This window comes from Falco biarmicus, chromosome 3 (assembly GCF_023638135.1).
Source record: "Falco biarmicus isolate bFalBia1 chromosome 3, bFalBia1.pri, whole genome shotgun sequence".
Lineage (NCBI taxonomy): Eukaryota > Metazoa > Chordata > Aves > Falconiformes > Falconidae > Falco > Falco biarmicus.
Window position 1 is genome coordinate 41,730,622 of NC_079290.1, and position 21,611 is coordinate 41,752,232.

General features: G+C 41.0%; 1 protein-coding gene across 9 annotated transcripts in view; it reads left to right on the forward strand.

The window, feature by feature from the left end:
- The window catches only part of NCOA2 (nuclear receptor coactivator 2), a 189,974-nt gene that overhangs the window by 164,431 nt on the left and 3,932 nt on the right, over window positions 1-21,611 (forward strand). For all 9 annotated transcript variants that reach the window (XM_056333448.1, XM_056333445.1, XM_056333444.1 and 6 more), the window contains 9 exons: window positions 961-1,176; window positions 1,815-1,944; window positions 3,295-3,460; window positions 5,399-5,677; window positions 6,516-6,593; window positions 7,123-7,360; window positions 9,170-9,347; window positions 11,519-11,717; window positions 17,302-17,391. In XM_056333448.1, the coding sequence (XP_056189423.1) occupies window positions 961-1,176; window positions 1,815-1,944; window positions 3,295-3,460; window positions 5,399-5,677; window positions 6,516-6,593; window positions 7,123-7,360; window positions 9,170-9,347; window positions 11,519-11,717; window positions 17,302-17,391 (1,574 nt within the window). The remainder of the gene's footprint in view (window positions 1-960; window positions 1,177-1,814; window positions 1,945-3,294; window positions 3,461-5,398; window positions 5,678-6,515; window positions 6,594-7,122; window positions 7,361-9,169; window positions 9,348-11,518; window positions 11,718-17,301; window positions 17,392-21,611) is intronic.

Consider the following 21,611-nt stretch of genomic DNA (forward strand, 5'->3'; position numbering starts at 1 on the left):
ACAGCAGCTGAATCAATTACCCTTTTCAGAGGGTTTTTCTTCTTGCCTATATATCACCAAATAATTGAACTGATGAGTAATAATTATTCGTGTGGCTTTTAGTATTCGTTTGAGGATGTTGCAAAATGCAGCTGGAGAGACCAGTAATCCAGTCTGAAATCAGTGTTTTAGCCGCTGTCTTGACTGTGTAAAACTGAAATGTATAAATGCTGTGAATGCACGTCTTTGGATTTGGGGGTTTTTGTGTTGGGGTTTGGTTGGGGGTTTTTGTCTACTGTCAGAGTGTAGTACTCTATATATTCCAAGTGTAAATAAACTGTATCAGCTGTTTACAGTAGATGTAGGAGGACTTCCCCTAGAATAACGGTAATGAACTTCATCTATCGGAAAGTTCCTGTGAGTAATTTCCCTGCACCGTATATTAGTTCAAGATTATTTGGGTGAGCCTTGAAGCTAAGAAGGCTCTAGGTTCTGAATGAAAGGACTTGCCAAAAGATGTTTGCAGAATGTGAATTTAAATTCAATCCTTCTAATTTGTAAACGTGTGTAGTGATAACACGTTGTTACTCAACTCATTCTCACTTTGCACTTGGAAAGTAAAGCACTAACACGCACATCAGCAAACGTGATTCATTTCCTGAGGAAGGAAGTTAGGGCTATCCACACGCCCTCAGCACCTGTTGCAGACTACATGTGGGAGCACTTACTCTGAACAGCATTTCGGAAATGATAAAAGGATCTTCCTCTTGTAAAATGTGTAATAATCTCCAGTCCCTTGACTAAGCAGTGTAAGGCATCATTCTTTAGCTTTGCACATCTAGATGGGCAGTTGTGGTACAATGTGCTTTGAGTGAAACTACTGCATTTTCATCGCTAAAGATGCAGCTTATCAGTCAGGGGTGATGCTAAAGCTGTTCTGAATCCTGTGCTGGCACCTAAGTCTGTTTGGCTTTTGTGCAGGAATGATCGGTGGCAATGCCTCTCGGCCTGCCATGACATCTGGAGATTGGGGCAGCCAGGCTCCTGCGGTGAGGGTGACCTGCGCGCCCACAGCTAGTGCCATGAACAGGCCGGTGCAAGCAGGCATGATCCGCAACCCCACGGCCAGCATCCCCTTGAGACCCAGCAACCAGCCTGGCCCAAGGCAGATGCTTCCATCTCAGGTCATGAATATGGGTAAGTCAGGGCATGTGTGGGGTTGTTCCTTATATGCTGGACTGTCAAAGATGAAGCAGAAAAAAACCCAAAAAATGAAAAAAAGAGACTTACTTCAGTTATAGATGGGATGAGAACTGTATTCCACAGTGAAAGTTTCCCATGGAAGTGGGAAGGAAAAGGTGTAAACCACTAATTTTTAACATGTGTATTGACAACAATTCCTGCTACTCTGTAGCTCCACAGTGGTGTGGCCAAAGAAAGAGGATATGAAGTTGCTCTTGTTCATTAAAGACTAGGGATTTTTTCAAGAAGAAATGCTGTGAATGTCATCATTGTTCTTGGTCACTTTTAAAGCAAGTGCATTATGATACTGGCTTTATATACTGTCTTTTTTTTATGCCTATCTTACTAATTTTTACATCCACGATGTCATATCTGCTATTTTATAGTTTTGAACCACTTTCAGAGCACCCGTGTTATTTTCTCAAATTTTAAATGCAATTTTTACAAAAAATCATGATGCCTTTAAGTGTAATGTTGCTGAAGTCTTAATGTTTTTGCTTGCTTTTACTGTAACATAGATAATTGAATGGAAAGAATTAACATGAAAGTAGATTCTTTTCACAAAATTGATGTGGTTATTTTTCCTTGATTAGGGCCATCGGAATTGGAAATGAACATAGGAGGACCTCAGTATAGCCAACAACAGGCGCCTCCAAATCAGACTGCACCATGGCCGGACAGCATCTTGCCTATAGATCAGGCAACTTTCAGTAATCAGAACAGGTCAGTCTTAGCGTTAAACCAAAACATGGAGAGATTTTACAGGCTTGTATTTTATACACCTCATAGAAACAAAGTTCTACATAAAATATTCACCAAATGTACATCAGTTTAATGCTTGTAGTATTATATGCTCGTGAAATGTATGCATATTCCAGAATACTTATAAATGCTCTTATAGAGATCAATTAATACTTTTCAGTGTTTTAAAGGTATCTTTTATATATATATATCTCCTTATGTTTATTTTTTACACTCCAGGATCTGATTAAAAAGGCTATGGTGGTGGTAGTTTTCCTGCCTGCCATCCTTTATTTTTTTAGGTATATAGCCTGATGATGCAGCTCTTTCCTTCTGCTTAGCTTTGACATAGAGATTAGACTTCCATGGCAACCATATATCTCATTATGGAAACTAAATACACAAACATGTTTCTTTGTTTTTTCCAAACAGACATGTAAAAAGGGTTCACATATAGTGCTGTTTCCTCCCTCCATGTGTGACAGCTTTTGTTGTCTCTGAGTAATTACCTGGGATGAGATTCTTCCATGATATGCATATAGTAGGCTGCCCCTGCTTGCAGAATGCTTTGCTCTTTATATTTTCTGTTGTCATCTTGTAGCATTGTGCATGAAGTAGGGCTTGTGTGTTGAACTACAAATCAAAAATATGTCATTTGGCTGCAGATAAGGTGTTATTTCAGATTTAGTTTGTTTCGCAGTAAGTTTTGTCCTTTGGGTTTGGAATAAACCTTTATTCTGCCTTTGTAACTGTGAGTGTGCTCTGCATACAAATTCAGGGGTGACGTAAGCAGGATTTGTAGAGCCAGCAGACTCTGCCTGACAGTATCCAAATTCTTGCTGACACCCTTCTGAGGCACACAACCAAGTGCATAAGCTGGTACCCAAGTGTGCAGTTCCATAAGATGGGTTGAGCTGATGCAGTGTTTTGCTGGAAACAAAAAGGGGGAATGTCCTTTTCTCCCTGCTCCCTCATGCTTCTGGCCAGCTCTTCCAGTTGTTTGGTTTATGCGAGCTCAGACAATCCTCAGACCCCTCTGTGACCTCTTTGGCTTTCTTAGTCTGATAGAAAACCAGTTAAGAAGAGTGTCTATGGAAATGAGTGCTTCTACTTGTGACAGTATACTTAATCTAACATCTGAAATTCAAAGTTGTAATTGGTTGTAAAAAAACTATTTAAGTTCTGTGTTCAGTGACTATATTTTAAACAAAATTGTCAGTGATTAAAATGATTTCTCTCTCCACTAGTTAGTTCAATTTGAGTACTAATCCTATGATATTATTTCTTGCTTTTCAGCAGCTGTTTACCAATGCTGTGTTCATGTTTTCACAGGCAACCGTTTGGCAGCTCACCAGATGATCTCTTGTGTAATCATCCTTCATCAGAGTCACCAAGTGATGAGGGCGCTCTCCTGGATCAGCTTTACATGGCATTAAGGAATTTTGATGGTTTAGAAGAAATCGACAGGGCTCTGGGAATACCAGAACTAGTTAGCCAGGTATACTGGACTTTGCATTGCTTGTAGTAGGTATTGCATTTAAAAGACATCTTGTCAAGGTGAAGGTAAAATGTGTGTTGAAGAACAGAGTTATAAAATACTTCTTGCAAGTTAAGATGGAGTTATGTGTTTTGGTGGAAGCCCATCTAATGGCTCAGTGTCACCTGCAAAGCTTCCTTCAGCTCCAGGTTTAGTCTTCCATCCTCTCCCTTGCCACCCTCACCTAGCTCTCCTTCTGACCTGTGCTGAGCCACTTTGCTTTATGCAACTAACCTGACCAAACCCAAAAAATTAACAAGCTTCTACTTATCTGGTGGTCAGAGAAACAAACCGTATGGGAGAAAGATAAGATCACAGTCAGCAACAGGGTACATGAAAGAAAGAAAAAATAATATGAAGTACTAAAGTACTAGGAGCAGAGGAGTAAAATCTACACCTTTGTGTGATGGGGGCAACAAGCTTTCTGATGAGCAAACATGCAATTTTGACCATAGTTTTTCCCGTTAGTTCAAGGATGTGTGTTAAGGGACCAGTTTCACCTCAAGCAGTTGATTTCATCCCAAGCACTAAAAACTATATTTTTTTAAATTGTTGAACATGCTTTCTGAACTTTAGAGCATGAAATTGTTCTATTCTTTTTAAGCAGTTTTTTTTTCCCCCAGTTGTTTTTGTTGGCTTCCAGTTGTTTCTTGTCCATTTCAGTCTTACATGGTGCAAAAAAAATGTGGTAAAAAGAAAAGATTTTGGGGAAAAGCTAGTTCTTGATGTTTCTGGCATCAAAATTGTATTTCCAAAACCAGCAGTTGTGTCTCTATGATGATTTAATATCCCTAGAGAAGCCTAGAATACCCTTTTCATTTCCCAGCACTCATCAGCATCCTGAGCATAACTTCTGAAGTAGCTCTGCATTTTAGAGATGAAATAGGACCAATAAAATCCTGCTTTGCATATGAGAAAATTATCTCCAAGCCTATTTGGTACAACACAGAACTCCATGAGGTGTTGAGCTGGAGATATGATTTATTGGTGAACTTCAATTTTGCAGTGTGAAACTTTAATACAATGTTACATACCTTTTGGAGTACCACCACAAAAAGATATGAATAATGGTTTATTTCAAACTAAGTGGTAAACATATTGCTATTTAATAATTATGTCAGTAGAAGCAGTTAAGGAGTTTTGCAGGTAAGAGAACTGTCACATTTTAGAACATGTTTTCTAAATTATCCATCAAACATTTTATAGGAGCTTAAAGTCTTTCTTTTATGAAGGCAGTGAAATTTAGATTAACTTGATTTCCAAGGTCAATGTGGAATAAGCTATAAAATTATTCTAGCTAGAGCAAATATTAGGGGAGTATCTAGAGTAGAGTTTAGAATTGTGTTAGCTTTTTTATGCTAATGGATAATCAGTTTGTGTGAAAGTGCCCTGAAAGAATTAGGCACTCTGTTCACGTTAGCTTCTATAATAGTTTCAGGCATCTTTATTTGAAGTCATTATTTTGTTTAAAGATACTGATAAAAATCTACTTACTCATTTGTAATGTCTTCGAATTTATTTCTGAATCAGTGGGAAAAATATGCTGGCGTCACTTAATTTACAGGTTTTGATACAGCGTTTGTCATCTTGGTTTTTATTCATTAGCAGAGTGATACGATGGCTGTGTTAAGAACAGGACAAAGATTGTGGGTCTTTGTTTTAAAAAAAAGAAAAAGGAAGAAGAGGAATTTGTCTCCATGATTATGTTTTGACACTTGAAAGTACGATTATATCTATTCTTAAGCTTTATATTTAAGTGAAGAAAATTTGTGTGATTTTCTGTTTAAAAACATTCACATCCTAGAAGCTTGGTTTTGCAGGGTGGCTGTATTCGTCTCGTATAGTCCTGTGAAAAGCCAAGTCCCAACAGCTGTTTCTGTTGTTCACTTATTTCTACAGAGCCAAGCTGTGGACCCAGAGACCTTCCCCAGCCAGGATTCCAGCATCCTGATAGAGCAGAAGGCTCCGGTGTTCTCCCAGCAGTACGCGGCACAGGCTCAAATGGCACAGGGCAGCTACGCGCCCATGCAGGACCCCAGCTTCCACCCCATGGGGCAGCGCCCAGGGTACGCAGCCCTGCGCATGCAGCCCCGCACCGGCCTCAGGCCCACCGGCATCGTGCAGAACCAGCCCAACCAGCTGCGGCTCCAGCTGCAGCACAGGCTGCAGGCACAGCAGGTACACCCCCTTCCTTGCCCGCTGCCCCACCAGTGCAGGTGCCTCTCCTAGGCGGTGCATACTGTCGGCTTACTCCAGATAGACCAGGTCTTCAGTGTGTACCCTGTTTTATTATAACCTAATTCTGCTTTTAAACTAAAAACGCTAGCCCTAGTGATGGTATTTTTGCCAAGACGGTATGGTGCACATGCGTTTTGGATCTTTTTTTGCATCTTTCCGTAATACTGTGCAAGAATGTGCCTAGTATTTAAGCTGAGGTCTCACTAATTCTCTGAGCGTGGTTGCAGTGGTGCTTTTTGTTATACAAGTCTTTTTCTTTCTATTATATCTTGACTCTTCCAGCAATCTAAATGCTTTTATTCTTGTGTGTTACCTCATGCTTTTTTTTTTTTTCTCTTTTTCCTTGGCTTTGATCTACTTAAGATCACTTTTAAATTGTTGTTTCTTATTTCCTTTTTAAATATATAGGTTCATAGTACTGTACATAAGGTATCAGTGCTTTTCTAGTGGAGGAGGAAAGAGCATTTCTGCCTTCAGTCATCACAATAGAGTCTAATTCAGAGCAAACCTCAAGTCCAGTCCCAAACTCAAAAAGGACAGGAACTGTAAAGGGAGCATGTTTGGTAAACAGCTTAGTGCCTGTGTTGTTGTTTATATGGTGTGTTCTGTGAATGATAACAGCACTTGAGCGGAAAAACTAGTCCCTGCTTGAGTATGAAAAACTAGGTCCTCAAACCAACTGATTGGAAGGTAGATGCATATATCTCTGTATATAAAATTTCCCTTTTCCTTCTAAAAACTTTTGAGTTTTGGTGTTGGTTTATTGTTTTTTCTTTAGAATCGGCAGCCACTGATAAATCAGATCAGCAGTGTCTCCAATATGAATCTGTCTTTGAGACCTGGAGTGCCAACGCAGGTGAGAGAAACAGTATTTTTTCAATAAAAAAATTACTTTGTTTTCTTCTTTCTCCCCCCAGTTAAATACAGTAGTAATGCTGTGTGGTAAATACATCAATAAGTTCTAAAGCTTGAATACAAATAATACTGTCTGTATGATAAGTATTTTACTGTTATACATCTAAGAGTCTTTCCCATATTTACATGGGGTGGATGGTTGTTTACTACAGATATAACTGCATTCTTAACCAAGCTTCTCATTTCCTATAGATGCATTTTTTTAATGAGCTACTCTATTTGCAATTACAAATTGCTGCAACATTAAACACTGGTATTATTTCAGTTAGTGACTCTTGCACTGTTGGAAGTCTTTCCCAGCAGAAGTATTAATAGGGTTATTTTCTCCCATTTTATATTATTGTTAATTGGGCGGGGCAGGGGGGAGAAAGAACTGGAATCTTCCAGATTGCTTTAGCGGAGATTCCTCCAACTGGTCAGGTTGCCTTAGAAGAGCGGTTATTGATAGGTGGTGGTGGTTTCCCCTGCAGGGCCCTATCAACGCGCAGATGCTGGCGCAGAGGCAGCGGGAGATCCTGAGCCAGCACCTGCGGCAGCGGCAGATGCAGCAGCAGCAGCAGCAGGTGCAGCAGCGGACACTGATGATGCGAGGGCAGGGCTTGAGCATGACCCCCAGCATGGTGGCTGCCGGTGGCATACCAGCAACCATGAGCAATCCACGGATCCCGCAGGCAAATGCACAGCAGTTTCCGTTTCCTCCAAACTACGGTACTGATTCCATCCCCTCAGTGCATTTTGACAGTCCTTATTCCCCCGTGTCCCCCCCCACTGCAGGGTCCAAGCCCCCCTCCCACAGCCCTCTTCCTGGCTCCCTGGGAGCGATGGGAAACATGGAGATTTGGGCCCCTTGGAAGTCCTTAGATGCAACATAGTGCCTTTGCATTTTCCTGGCTCTAGTACCACATATTCTCCAAGTGCTGCTATTCTTTTGAGCGATAGCAGAAACGCAGTGTGTGTGTTTGTTTATATATATAGATACATGCAGGTAAAAGTGTGTATGCACACGTGAACACATACATGTGTATATATTGGCTTGATGGACTCTGAATTTTGACTGAACTAAACAAACCAATATATATGATAAAGTGCAAATGAAGAAAAACATGTGAATTGATGTTGGCAAACAGCATAAAGTGACTACAAGCAAAGCTGTACATCATTTTTTTAAATTTTGATGAGATATTGCTTAAATGTCAGACAGATTCTTCCCCAAGAAAGGTAATTCATGTGTACATTATAATGTAAATTTATATATGTATAATAATGTAAAATTAACAGCTAACTATTGAACTTAAATAATATAAATTAGTTTCAGATAAGTCATTCCCTTCCCTGTCCTTAAAACCTGTGTGTAATACAGTAATTTATACCATTTTGTTTGTACGTTTTACAAAGCTGCACACCACTTTGTTCTGAAGGTGCATGGGGCAATTACTCCATACAGTTATTGTTATACAGCTTATTTATTTATAAGTATTGTATAAGTTATATTACAATTGCATTATTATGTATTACATAATTTATTATATTATATACAATTATATACAATATATTACTGTATTACATAATTTATGTGTGAGTTCTGCAGATATTACAAATTATGTCCATCCAATTCTAAATTTGCTATCTACTCTTACTGATCTGTTATTCTTTACACCAGTTTCTAAATCATAATAATGCTTTCCCTTCATGTATTTGTAATTGCTTTATGAAAATGAAGCGACATTATGTTACTCGCATTTTATGATATAGAGGAAGTATAGAGAAGCTAAGTCACACAGACAGTGAATGTAAGAATAGATTTCATATCACCTGATTCTGACCCCAGCATTAAGGGTGGCTTGTTTTTGTTATGCTGTTTGTGATGAACTTGAACAATACCGAAGTGGCTTGGTTTAAAACAAAATTTCTGCACGCAATTGACATTTTACAGCTTAAATTAGGTTTTCTTTGTATCCAGATATTTTTTCTATTTTTCATTAAATGCTTGCACAAAGTAGCATTGAGTGTTTTTGCAGGGACACAGAAATAGAGGTGCTAAGGTTCTAGTAACTTTAGAAGAAATTGAAAATTATTGCCTAAATGTTAAAAGGTGGTGCCATGCAGTAAATGGGTCATGCATAACTTTCACCAAAATGGATTTGAAGCAATATGTTTTCTTTGTTGTTTTGAATGCAGGGTTGGTTTGTGGGTGCTTGTTGGGTTTTTGTTGGGGGTTTTTGGGGGGGGGCGGGTGGGGAAATCACTTAGCAGTGTTTTTCTTTTGGTCTGTAGAGTGGAGAAGCCACTTGTATGATTAGGACACACAGGTAGCCAGCATACTTAGGCAAATATTTTTTTTAAGGTTATAGGTATTGTATCAGTTGATGATGTCTTGCTCTTGATCTAGATATCCCACATTAAGAGTCAGGGTTATAGGTTCCTGATGACATAAGTATTGACTGTGTAAAGACATACCAGCAGGTATAAGCTCTCAGCTTAACTTTAAGTGGCTACATTTCTCGTTTTCTTCTTCAGGTATTAGTCAGCAGCCCGATCCAGGCTTCACAGGGGCCACCACTCCTCAGAGTCCACTGATGTCCCCAAGACTGGCTCATACTCAGAGCCCCATGATTCAGCAGTCTCAGGCTAATCCTGCCTATCAGTCCTCTACGGAGATGAATGGGTGGGCACAAGGGAATATGGCTGGAAACAGGTAAATCCAGAACAAAACCAAAATGAACACACAGAGTAATGGGGTCATTTATGGTCTGCACTTATTTATGGGGTTGTTGTATGTAATTGTTTGCTTGTTTGTTTGTTAACTATCTATCCTAAAAGAGATTTCTTTTCAACTTGGCTTGACGAGTTGGTTTAAATTCTGTCTTCAGACAAGGCAAAGTGAGTGCATAGCTGAAAGACCTGCATCCACACAATGCACTGCTTTGTCTGTCCTAGCTGATAAAACACCGTGTGTCCTTCAGAAGCACCTCTGCTGCACAGTGAACTCCAGCCCCTAATGTTTGTGTGGATGCATTTCTTCTGCGTACAGTTTTCATGTCGCGCTCCCACACTGCTTTCCACATGGCTGGATCAGCTGAGCCGGAGCCTAAGCATTCCATACCGCTCTGGAATTGCGGTGACTGAATATCACCTCCCACTTTAGATGCTGGAGCGCAACCAGGTTCAATCTGTTAGCGCTGGCACATACTGGAGGTCAGCATAAACTGTCATTCTCTGAGGGCATTGTGGCATGCCTCATGCATGCAGTCACCTTTTCGGCTGAGGCCCATGCCCCGGTTGGTATAGCTCTAATACTCGTTCTGTCCACGTTGAGTGGGTTGGGTGTTGAATGCTATCAGTAGGCAGCAGTGAGCTTATGGATGGCAATGGTCTGTGCTTTTCAGTGGAAGACAGGAGGAGCTATCAGGTTGGTGTACAGCCTGTATCGCTTGACAGTGGGGTGTGCACAGTTGTCTCTAGCACACCGCTTTTGTCATCCTGAAGTTGTCAGGCTGCTCTTACCATCCCAGCCCAGCCACAAATCTTTTTCCTGCTAGTTGACAAAGATTTAATAAACCCAAGACACCAGTATTTCAGTGATGAGGCCGATCAAAGTAAAGTTTCCCTTAAAGCAACCGATTTATCTCTTATGCACATCCTTGTCCGTGCCTCTTCCTCACGGTCTTCCTGAAGCATCAGCAGGAGGCATAGCTACTGCCGTCGTGGCTTCTGCTGAAACGGCAGCAGGGGTAGCTCGATAAGACTAATGGTTGGCTTGCTAAACTGCAGCTCTACAGTGGAGATGTGTCAAATGTGTTTACACAAGCCACTGAGTATTCACAATGATCTGTAGTGTGCTGTTTCAGCCATCCAGATAACAACTTAAAAATGGGGTTAGGTGGCCTGAAAAGACATGGAATTGGAAGGAAGAGAATGGTGGTATTTTTTGAGTTTGGTCCTGTGCCCAGAATGCCATTGCACTCCACCAAGTCTCACAGTACACAGCAACAGCCTAATGGAGTGCCCAAGTGCAAGGCTGAGCGTTAACCCTGAAAGATTTCCTCAGCTGTGGGAGCAGTGCTTCACAGGAAAGTAAAAGTCAGCCATTGATACGAAGGTGGTTACTGCATGCCATGCAACACACAGCAGCCCTTCCACAGTATTTCAGTCTAATGCAGTTCCTTTATGACTTCCGACATAATGGGAAGCATCCAGAAAGCACCTGCTTTGGATAAAATCTAGGATGAGCGCTTCCACAGTTCCTTAAGTTGTTCTGAAATGGCCTTAAAGAAACATAGAGGGTAATTATCTTAGACTTTATGTCGTTTCTTGCAGTGCCACATTTTCAAAACCTGATGCTAAGAATTAGTAAATGAATTTTTGCACAATTGCATGTCTATATTTGTGAGCCCACTTGCCATAATTGTATGTGCAGATCTGATATTCATGTGTGCAGATAGCCTCTTCTGCAAAAAGAAAGCTTATTAGGCCAGATCCAATTTCAGCTCCAGTCCTGTATTGTACTAACACTGGAAGGAGAAAAAGGCTTTTTCCTTTCCCTCCAAAATTTGTTTTCCCAAACATATTTAAAGCAAACACAACCCGTTTAGTTGGCTAATTGGCTGCTATTGCACATGCATAACAGATTTGTACTCTGCCATAGTTTCACACGCAAAGGCATGCATTTTTGTGCACAGACATGGGACCTTAAATTTTGAAAATCTATTCCTTAGACACTAATGTAGCTGAAAGCTGTAGTTTTCCCTTTGAAGCTGGAATAAATGACAGTATATACAAATTCTAGCTTAAGATATATTAAAAAGCAAGTAGTTTCTTAGTGGCTTCAGCGTTCTGACACATTGCTTTTTCCATTCCTTGCTGTAGCATGTTTTCACAACAGTCCCCACCACATTTTGGGCAGCAAGCAAGCACCAGCATGTACAACAATAACATGAACATCAGTGTATCCATGGCAACCAACACAAGTGGTATGAACAACATGAACCAGATGACAGGGCAGATCAGCATGACCTCAGCGACCTCTGTGCCTACATCAGGGTTGTCCTCCATGGGTCCTGAGCAGGTGAGAATTTAAGGACATGAGATGACAGCTAGAGGATTTGCTTTGACTTTCAGTAGTTTTTTCAGGTCGGCTGTGTTGGGCTGTAACTGCTGTAAGCCGTTAGAGTTTTCTACTAGTTTTCTTGAGAAATTATGATGTTAAAAAGGCTTTGGTTTTAGCTCTGCACTCAGATAACCAGGTGACTGATGAAGTAGAGAGCACTTTTTGTATCTAAATTTCCCATTTTGACCTAGCACTGCTGTAGGTAGCACGTGTAGTTGCTGCTGGACTTCTATGGAAAGTGTGTGCTGATCTAGCTCCTGTGCTCAGTAGGTAAGTTTCTGTAGCGCAGTTGCAGGTCACCAGTTTCTCAGCAGTGGAGGCTAGGACTGAATGGCAGGCAGCCGTTTCCTGGAGATAAGAGTGAAAGATGTTGGTGCGGGCAGTGTGTGGAAGATGCTTCTACTGCCTCTGTGTTGTACTACCTGACAATAGGCAGTCAACTCCAAGAACTATCAATCTGGCACCTTCACGAGCGCAGAACCCACACTTTTTGTAATGCGATGCGTATAAAACAGGTTGCTGAATAAGTAGGTAAGTAACCTGTTCTTTTCTGCTGAGAGGATGTTTACACACTTGATTTTATTTGAGACTGCTACTTGTGGTATCTGAAATAAGGAAAATAACATTTCCATTTGTCAACCTGCAATTAAACTCACATAACACATTAATAAGTATTTGACAAACAAGTCTTCCTAATTAAGAGGTTCATATGTTTGTTTCAGAGCTGAACTCCCTTTTGTTCAAAACAGAGGCTTGAAATTTTGGATTTTTCATAGAAATACTGGCAGGAAAGTACCTGTTGTGTCTTCAGGCAGCATCTCCTGCTATGGTGGACAATATCGTAAACTTTTTTTCTGAGACCATAACATTTCAGTTTAAAGCTGGTTATATTAGTGGCTTGTTAATGTGTGTTCTTTTTCCAGCCTAAATTTGATAACGGAGTATTTACTTTTCCAATACTGTCCTTTAGCTTAAATAGATCTTTTGCCATCTTGTATTTTAGAAAAAGCCTTTCTGTCAACATGATTTTTTTGTTGTTTTGAGATTGTTGGATTGTTTTGTTTGGGGTTTCTTGGGCTTTTTCCTGTAAGTTAAAACAAGCCACAGTGTTTCAGTCTCTTCTTGTAGGTTTTAAATTCCCTTTCCTTTTCTGCACCTGTTCCAGTTTGAATCAGTATTTCCTAAGCACCAGAGCCATGTGCATAACACTAGTTCTTCCCCATTTCTCTTGGAATACTCTGACAGATATAGCCCCAGATCACATTTGTCTTCCACAGCTGCCACATACTGGTGACCTGAAGTAATTTTGATACTCCTAAATCTGTCACCTTCTCTGATATTCCCAGTTGCTAAGCCCAATTATAGCAGACTTTACTATTATTATTAGTTCCCAAGTGCATACTGTTGCACACGTTTAGTGTAGTAAAGCAATAGTAAAACCGAAAAAGAGTGGGGATTTGAAGGTGACAGCTCAGTGTGATTTCTCAGCATGCCCATGCTACGTAATTTTCCCCAGGAACCTGAACTGAGAAGTACACATTGTAGAAAGAGATCTGGTTTTATTTCAAAGATTGCCATGCAGACTACTGTTAACACTGGCACAGTTGTTGCACTGCTTTTCCTTCCTGTTAGACTACAAGATCTTGTTTCAAGATAGCATTTATCTAACTTCCAGTAAGTTGAATAGGCTGAGGTTCTTTATCCATCTCAACATTTGTTTTTCAAGCCCATCAGTCCTTTTTGTGGATCTACTTTAAACTCCATTGTGGCAATCTCCTCCTAGAAGTACGAACAGAGTAACTGGACACGGTGATTTAACAGTGACTGCACCAAAGCTCTGTAGTCAAGTTCATCTTGTAATTTCTTTTTCAATCAATGAGTTGCTTTGGCTCTGTTGGTGACAATATCACACTGGAGAGCACGTACTGAAACCCTTACGATGATCCCCAGATCCTCCTCAGCACATTCTACATAGAAGAAACCTGCATTCTTTGTTCCCAAATATATTGCCTCCCTTTTGTCTACATCAAATTGCATTTCTTAGACAGAGTCAGTTTAATAATAAAGTGCTGTGGCATATTCAGTAACAGTAAACTGTTTTCCTCCTGATTTACTACCCCAGCACTGTGTCATCTGCAAACTCTGCAAGCAAATGTTTTATGCTTCATCTAGGTCAGAGGTGGCCAACTGACAGCTGAGGGGCCATTTCTGGGCCACAAGACAGTACTTTTTAGTCCTCAGGAATGTTTTCTGTGCTGCTTCACATTTTCTTTTCTGAGAAACATTAATAAATAAAAATGTATATTTGAATACTAAAATTGATACTTTTTTTCTGTTTTCAGGGCACAGTGTTTTGCGATTTGGCATCTTTATTTAGCAATTGACCTAGGCTGTGCTGAACTTTTTCTTGTAACTGGTAGTTTTCAAAATTACTATGTTTTCTTTAATTCTGCTGACTGTTGCCATTTCATTTATTCTTTTGGGGTTTCTTACACTGTCACCAACACTTTTACTTACTTATTCAATGCCATGTTTTTTTCCATAATACATAATTTTAACTTCACATGCTCATCTCTTTCTAATCACAGTGAATAACAGTGGTTATGCCACAAATGCACTCCAGCTTTCGAAAAAAACCTTACCACTTCACATGTTATTGGACAGTTTTGGAAATAACATGTATTATGTGTTAGTAAAAAGCTGTGCGTGGGTGGGGAAAAAAAAAAAAAGCTGTTAGGTGGTAAAAAAGCTGTTACCTGGTGAGAAGCACAGGTGTATTACCTTTGGTACCAAACAGGTTGGTTTGGCTGTCTCCTGTCTCTTTGTGGCATATCATACATTGTGGCTGTATCATACAGTATACCCAGAGCTCAGAAATACTGAGTTTGATGTTTATCTGCTCAAACTCATGTATCTTCAACTTCTCTTGTTTACTACGTAGGCCACCAGCATCACCAAGCAAAAAACTAAGATTATGCCCAAATGGGCTAGAGACTTTTTTATGTACTTGAGGGATTAAACGTTGTCTCGTTACCATCTTCTCCCTTACAATCACATTAAAGCTTTTCAGGCTGCTCTTACTAGTGTGTCTTCTTGGAGGCTGCTACCAGGGATGCTGAAATGCTAGCTGTCAGGTCTGTGGGTTCCTGGTGTCATACCGTTCACAAAACTTACTGTGTCCTTGTCCTCATCTTGTTTGCCCAATGGACTGTTGCCATGTTTTTGCCTGTTACCTATTTTGCATCATGAATCCATGTTATTGACTGAGCTATCGGAGACGCAATTTGAAACCTATGGAGGAGAAGAGGCTTTTCAGTATATGAAATAAACCCCTGTCTAGATGTCCTCTCAGAGTAGATGTTTATTAATCTGCACAGAGCAGTACTCCCCAGGCCAAAACCATCATGGCATGTACGGTTATCTTGAAACAGCATTTTGATTTTATTCAGCATACTGGATAAAGGAGCTCCGGAGTGGTAGGAAACTTTTCTTATTAGACACCTTGTTTGTAATTCTGCTTTATTAGCAGGAGCTGTATTAATGTGCTTCATTGCAAAGGAGTTGTAAAGCATCTTCTGTCTTGTTTTAGTCAGATTTTGTGTCTGATAACACCACTTGACCTGTCTTCAGAAAATTATAAAAACCTTTCCATTTCTTTGTCCTTCTCCATAATTTTCTGATTGAATTGTTACTGTAGTCAGAAAAGTTAAAGTGTGAATGTGGGGTGCTTTGTTTCAAGTACTGCTGAAGCAAATGTATTCCTATAGCAAAATTGTAGACCTTTTTTGTATCTGATACCATGCCAATCAGGGTTCTTGCATCATCACTGGCAAAGGGATTCTGTGATAGGAACTTCACTGATGCTTTTGCTGCTTTTATGGCATGCAGCCTGGAATCATCTTCCTTTTCCATATATGTTCTAACTGCCATGATGCAAATCATGCAGTAGCCTTTTTGTTCCAAAACTGCTGTTGATGCACTATACAACTTTTTTATTTCTGCTTTTTTTTTTCCTTCCTCTGTCTACTAAACAAACAGAAAAAGCATTTGTGCCTATGCATTCTGATGAATATTGATCAATAATAACAGAAAACACTTTTCAAACGTGATTCTGTTGCTTAGTCAAATGCATGTAGATAAAGCTGCAAAGCTGCCTACTTTCTTTCTTTTCATACAAAATAGTGTGGCTTTCTTCCCTTCTGATTTAAATTTTCACATTCAGGGTTAGAAACCTGCCCATTTGTATTAAGAAGCAGAAAGCATCGCTAGGAGGCTTGCAGCACTTAAACAATCAATTTATTCAGAGTTGAAATTCCTATGGCAAAAATATTACCATGTTTTAGCCTTTCCTATTGAACTGCAGTCTCGTCTCTGGCAGCGTTTGAAACCACCTCTTTAGGTGGTGGCATGTGAGTGCGTTTAGCTTTGTGACATTTTGCAAAGTCGGTGAAGAGCAACAGAAATGAGTCAGGATGACCTGAAATGAGAAGTCTTTGGTGTGGTACATTCCAGAGAGTCTTCCCTGCCTTGCTGCAGTAGGTTGCTGTAGGTGACGTGAGGTAGTGCAGTGGCAGAATCTCCTCTCCTTGGCACCACAAGTCCCTTAAAGGACAGGTGACACAGAAAACATCTTTTTCCTTACAGCAAATCTGGAGGGGCATATTTTCACCATATGGTGACATCTATCAGACATCTAGTCTGAGGGAAGTAACAGAGAGAACAGAGTCAACAAAGATTCCCTAGGGAGAGGTTTCTTTCCCTGTAAAAAATCTAAGGAAAGCTGGATTTTCTTGTATTTCAGAACCTTGCTGAATGACTGTGTTCTGTGTTTTATACCACTTCCTCACAGCGAGATTTATCCTTTGATTAAGAAAGCAAGGCTGTAGATTTGGCAAACCATTCTTTCCACATAACTAAGCATGACAGACCTTTTGGTTGTGCATAAGTACACAGCTTCATTACTTTTCCATGGCTGTGTTCAGAAAATTGTCGAGACCATCCCTTTAGGAAAGCATGCCGCTGCACGTTCCCTTATTTAATACTATCTTTCTCCCATTGCTTACCAGCAGAAAAGTGAGTGTTGTGAAAACCAAGTCAATAGTTGGTATAATTCAGCCTGGCTGTTACCTCATCAGGCTTTGAAAAAATAGCATGGTGGTTTGCAAATAGAAAAGCTGTGTGTTACTGAGGCTGGGAAAGCAGTTACACGTTTCTGCTTTCAGGACTTTCGTAGCAGGTATGTCCTCTTCAAATAATACTGACCTAATTTATGGAGCCTGCTTTGTAAAATATTCAACAAGGGTCATAGTATCAGGAATGAAATCTTTCTTGTTGGCTGTGAAGCAGAATAACATGAGTCAAACACATGCTGCGCCAGAAGGGTGCTCGGCTATGGAGTCACTTCCCTGACCGCAACCTTATCTCTGAAGTGCTTGTTGGTATGTGCAGGCAGCACAGTGGTTTATAATGCTTCTTTTTAATCCCCAGCCTTCTTCCCAACATATTTTTTAATTCATTCTCCTTAATGTCTTGTTACCAATAGGTTAATGATCCTGCTATGAGGGGAGGCAATCTTTTTCCAAACCAGCTGCCTGGAATGGATATGATTAAGCAGGATGGAGATGCAACGCGGGTAAGAAATGGCAAACGTAGGCATACAGAGGCAACGGAACCGTGAATATACTGTGGTCTGGAATGGATATGGTATCTTTTTACTTACAAAGTAACAAGTAGCCAGGGTAATAGGGAATTGAGTTTTCACCACTGATTTTTGTAATTCCACGTTTTGTGACATTAAGTTCCTTGTTCAGGTACCACTAGCATTTCTGAAGTGAATAATACAGAACGCGTTTACATTAACAGAATACATTATTGAATTAACAAACAGTCGCGTTCAGCAGACTTAACGTGCAGTTGTATTTGCTCTTTACAGCGCAATTGCATGACTACATGCTTAACCCACTTCATGTTTCATCCTGCCTAAAAGTTTTTCCATTTTTCATTGCGTTACACTTACGGTGAAAATCTCATTAATTATTTACTTTATTACTTTCCGTGCAGCGCTGCTGCTGAGAAGGGTGGCTGGCACAACTGAACTGATCTTTGCACAAATTTCTGACTGACAGGGTAATTAGCGGTTGCTTAGGTCAAAACCGATTTGTATTCCAGGCTGTAACGGTACTGAAGGAAAGACATTGTGGAGTTCTTGGCGTGTGGCCAAGCAAACGAGGTGGTTTTGACGTCCCGTCCCGTCCCCGTCCCCCCCCAATGGAAAGGGTTGAGGTTTTTTAATGGAAATAATCTTAATTTCAGACCAGTTCACCACAGCAAACGCACCGCTCCCCGAGGCCTGCCGTGATCTGAGGCTCGAGCGCGGCATTTTCCCCGCGCGGGACCCCAGCCCCGCCCGCCGCCCCGCCCGCCCGGCTCTGCGCGCCTGGGGCGGGGCGGGGCGGGGTGGGGCGCGGCGCTGAGCGGCGCGCGGGAAGCGCCACCTAGCGGCTGCCGCCGCCCCTCCGCAGCCCCCCTCGGCAGGCTGGCGCGGGAAAGCTTTAAATTGCCCGTGTCCCGAGCTCCTCGCCGTAATCCAAACAGGCAGGTCTCGCCCCTCACTCCCGCAGGAGTCCTTGTGTAACCTCCTTCAGGCCCGTCTCCTGCACCGTGGTTTCCCGTCATCTCCTTGTATGCGGTGTCAAAACCAGAAAGGTGGAATTAAATAAAATTTTCCTCTGACGCTGCATCTTATAGCAAAAACTGAAGTTTTGTATTATTAAATGTGAATAGTAAGGGGAATTCAGAAAACGTGACTGCAAAGGTGTCAGGATTAGTGAAAATTAAGAATGTGGAGGTACTAAGGAAGGAGTAGCCCATACATACGTATATTTTATTATACCCTTTTTTTTTTTTTGCATGCATATGCACTTAAAACTTCCTGGGGGCCAGGTCTCTGCAGACCATCCTGGTTCGTATGGAAATATGGGTGCCGGCCTGCCGGCAGTGGGGGAGCTGTGCTGGGGCTCTTCTGCCACCATTCCATGGCCACTTGTAGGGTTAACGGAGCAGCCTGTTCTGCTTCAGCAGAAGCTATCACATACCCAGACCTGACCTTCTGACTGGTGTTCCCTCACGCCTTATGTTTTTCCCTCACCCCTTACATTTTCGCTGCTAAGAGAAGCCAAGGCTGTCAAGAGAACAAAATGCCAGGTAGCACTGAGGGAGGAGAGGGAGTAAGGATGCTGAGGGGGAAGCAGACTAAGGATAAGGAAGGAGGAGGTAGGTTTTAAGGAATGGTTGGAGAGAGAAGGAAAGGAGTGGGTGTGACAGAAAAAGGTAGGAGAGGGTGGAGAGAAGTCAGGGAAGAAGGGTACAAGTGGAGGAAACGAGCGGCAGGGCTTTGACAGAGCCTGTGGGGTCTAAAATTAAAATAATGGAGCTGGTGCCATGACACTGAGACTGGTGGCGGCCATGCCTGAGAGCGGTTTTGGCTCACCTGGAGAAAAGTAACTTCTTACAGCCTCTTGAATTATTTTGGAAGGGTACGTCAGACAGCACTCTCTGATTTTACTTTTATTCTATTAATGCATCTCTGACTGTCAAGGAAAATCTAGATGGTTTATATGCACTGTAAATACCTTTTACTGAACTTTGGACTGTGATAGAGGTTCAGTAACTACTAAGTTCATGCGCCTGTGCAATAAGCTACCCCTGCATAACTTTTTTTTAAAGCTCAAGCTGTGTGATTAGAAAGCTAAGGATGGAATTGATGTTGTGGCTTTAACATATGAAAGCTGAGAAGTTCATCTGACAAATAAGAAACTCCTCTGACAAATCCAAGGTTTTCTTCAGTGTTTCACAAAGTTGATGTCAATAGCTATCATTTAAAAGGATCGGTTCTGTTTAGAGTTGAGTAACCAGGAAATAACATGCTATTGCTGAAATCTGTACAGCTGTGGATGTCAGATCTCTACATTTACTGTTTTAATTTGTTTGCTTAATACTGTTTCACATTATTTTAACACGTTAAGGATGAAACTTCTACAGCTTAAGACTTGCAAGGATGATACTGATGTTTAACAGAGAAGCTGTTTTTAAAGTAACTAGAGGACAGGGAAATTTCTGCCTCTCTCAAGGCACAAAGTATCCTTCATTTGCAGAGCTGAAAATAGTTGCAACTGGAACAGTTTAATATACTATTTTGCCATTATTGGAGCAGATGTGTATTAACTAATTTCATACGGTAAAAGAAAACTTTGAACCTACCTCATAAAGTAAATGTCTGAAGAATACTGTTGTAGCTGAGGTTTTTGAGGGGGCGGGCATCCAGTTTAACTTTAAAACAGCATAGCAATAATCTTATAGTCAATGATCTTTGGACTTCCCAAATTACTTCTGTGCTCTGAAGTTGTGTACATCAGCCGTGGAAGTTATTCTGAACAATTTTTCTCACATTCACTAGCAGCCTGGAAATAATAATTTGACATAGTTATTTAAAGCCCTTGGTTATATGTAAGTAAAAAGGGGTGGGGGAGTGTTTTTTCTGGAGGTACACTTGTGCCTTCTTTGTCTTGCTCACTCCTTTATATAATTTATCACCCTGTGACTCAAATCTTTCTTAAATTATTAAAAAAAACTTCTCCAGTACATTATTATTTTTTTTAAGTCACTGGTATAGTGGGAGCATTTATTCAGCATCTCTGTAGAGATACTGTTTGCTAAATGTCTACTCTGAAAATAAGGACTTTTGCTTCTGTTGTGCACTTCATGATCAAAAGCACTAACACATTCCCCAAACTGCCTCTCAACGTGTTAGGAAGAGGAGCCAACATTTAGCTTGTCCATATTAGTCAGGGCATGAGGGATGTGCGTGTGGTGTCTCTGTGCTGTGACAAAGCGACAAGGAGCAGGAGCAGGACTCGCTGTGTGGGCCTCCAGACTGTGCTTGTGGCTGTTCACCCTCAAAGAGCTCCAACTCTGGGCCAAGAATAGCGAATGTACAAAACGTAGGACCTTGCTCTCCCAAATTGCAGGATGGTACCTGGCACCGACTTCCTTTGTCCATAAAGATACATTTCCAGGCCTCATGTGATTGCAGAGGGAAGCATGGTGAAGTCCAAAGCATGGTGTAGACAGCTTCCAGACGGCGGCGGCAGGAGTCTGTGAGCAAAGAGCTGCTCTGCTGCTGGAGCCATGGGATGCGAGTGAAAAACAACCCCAGGGGAGGAAAAAAATGGGTTTGGCTTTATTGGCTCTCTGACCTGACTGACCACAGTGCACCATGGGAGCACGAGTTTGCAAGGGGAGGAAAGCAGAGAGGCACAGATTGCAGTCAGTGGAAGGGACAGTCTTAAAACAACTGTGAAAACCACATCCTGAGCGGGTTTTAAATAGAAAGTACAAGATAATCCACTCAGCTGAAACCAGTTTCTACTCTGTTTGTGTAAAGTCACTGCAAGAGTAGTAAGTATGATGTGAAGAACATCTCTAGGGATCAGTAGCTGAAACTTTTTTTTACTTCTTTATTCCCTTCTTTGTTATGATTCTTAGAGGGGAAAGTGAACCAAGCAGTTGTTTCCTTTGAGGGTGACGCTAACACAGCAAGATTTTGCACATACTCCCAAGAAGGAGACTTCTCTTAAACCATATTGCTGTGCCTTTAGCTGGAGTCTACAAGGGATAGATGGTCCTGAATTGTTATAATGTCCATGATAATTGTAATGAATTAAGGACCTAAGAATGCAGTGAAATTAAACCTCCACCGATACTACTGGAGGTAAATCACAGGTCAGTTGTACCAGTGTACGCAAAAGAATAGTCTAGCTTTATAAATTCCAGTTATATTTCAGGTTGAAAGTA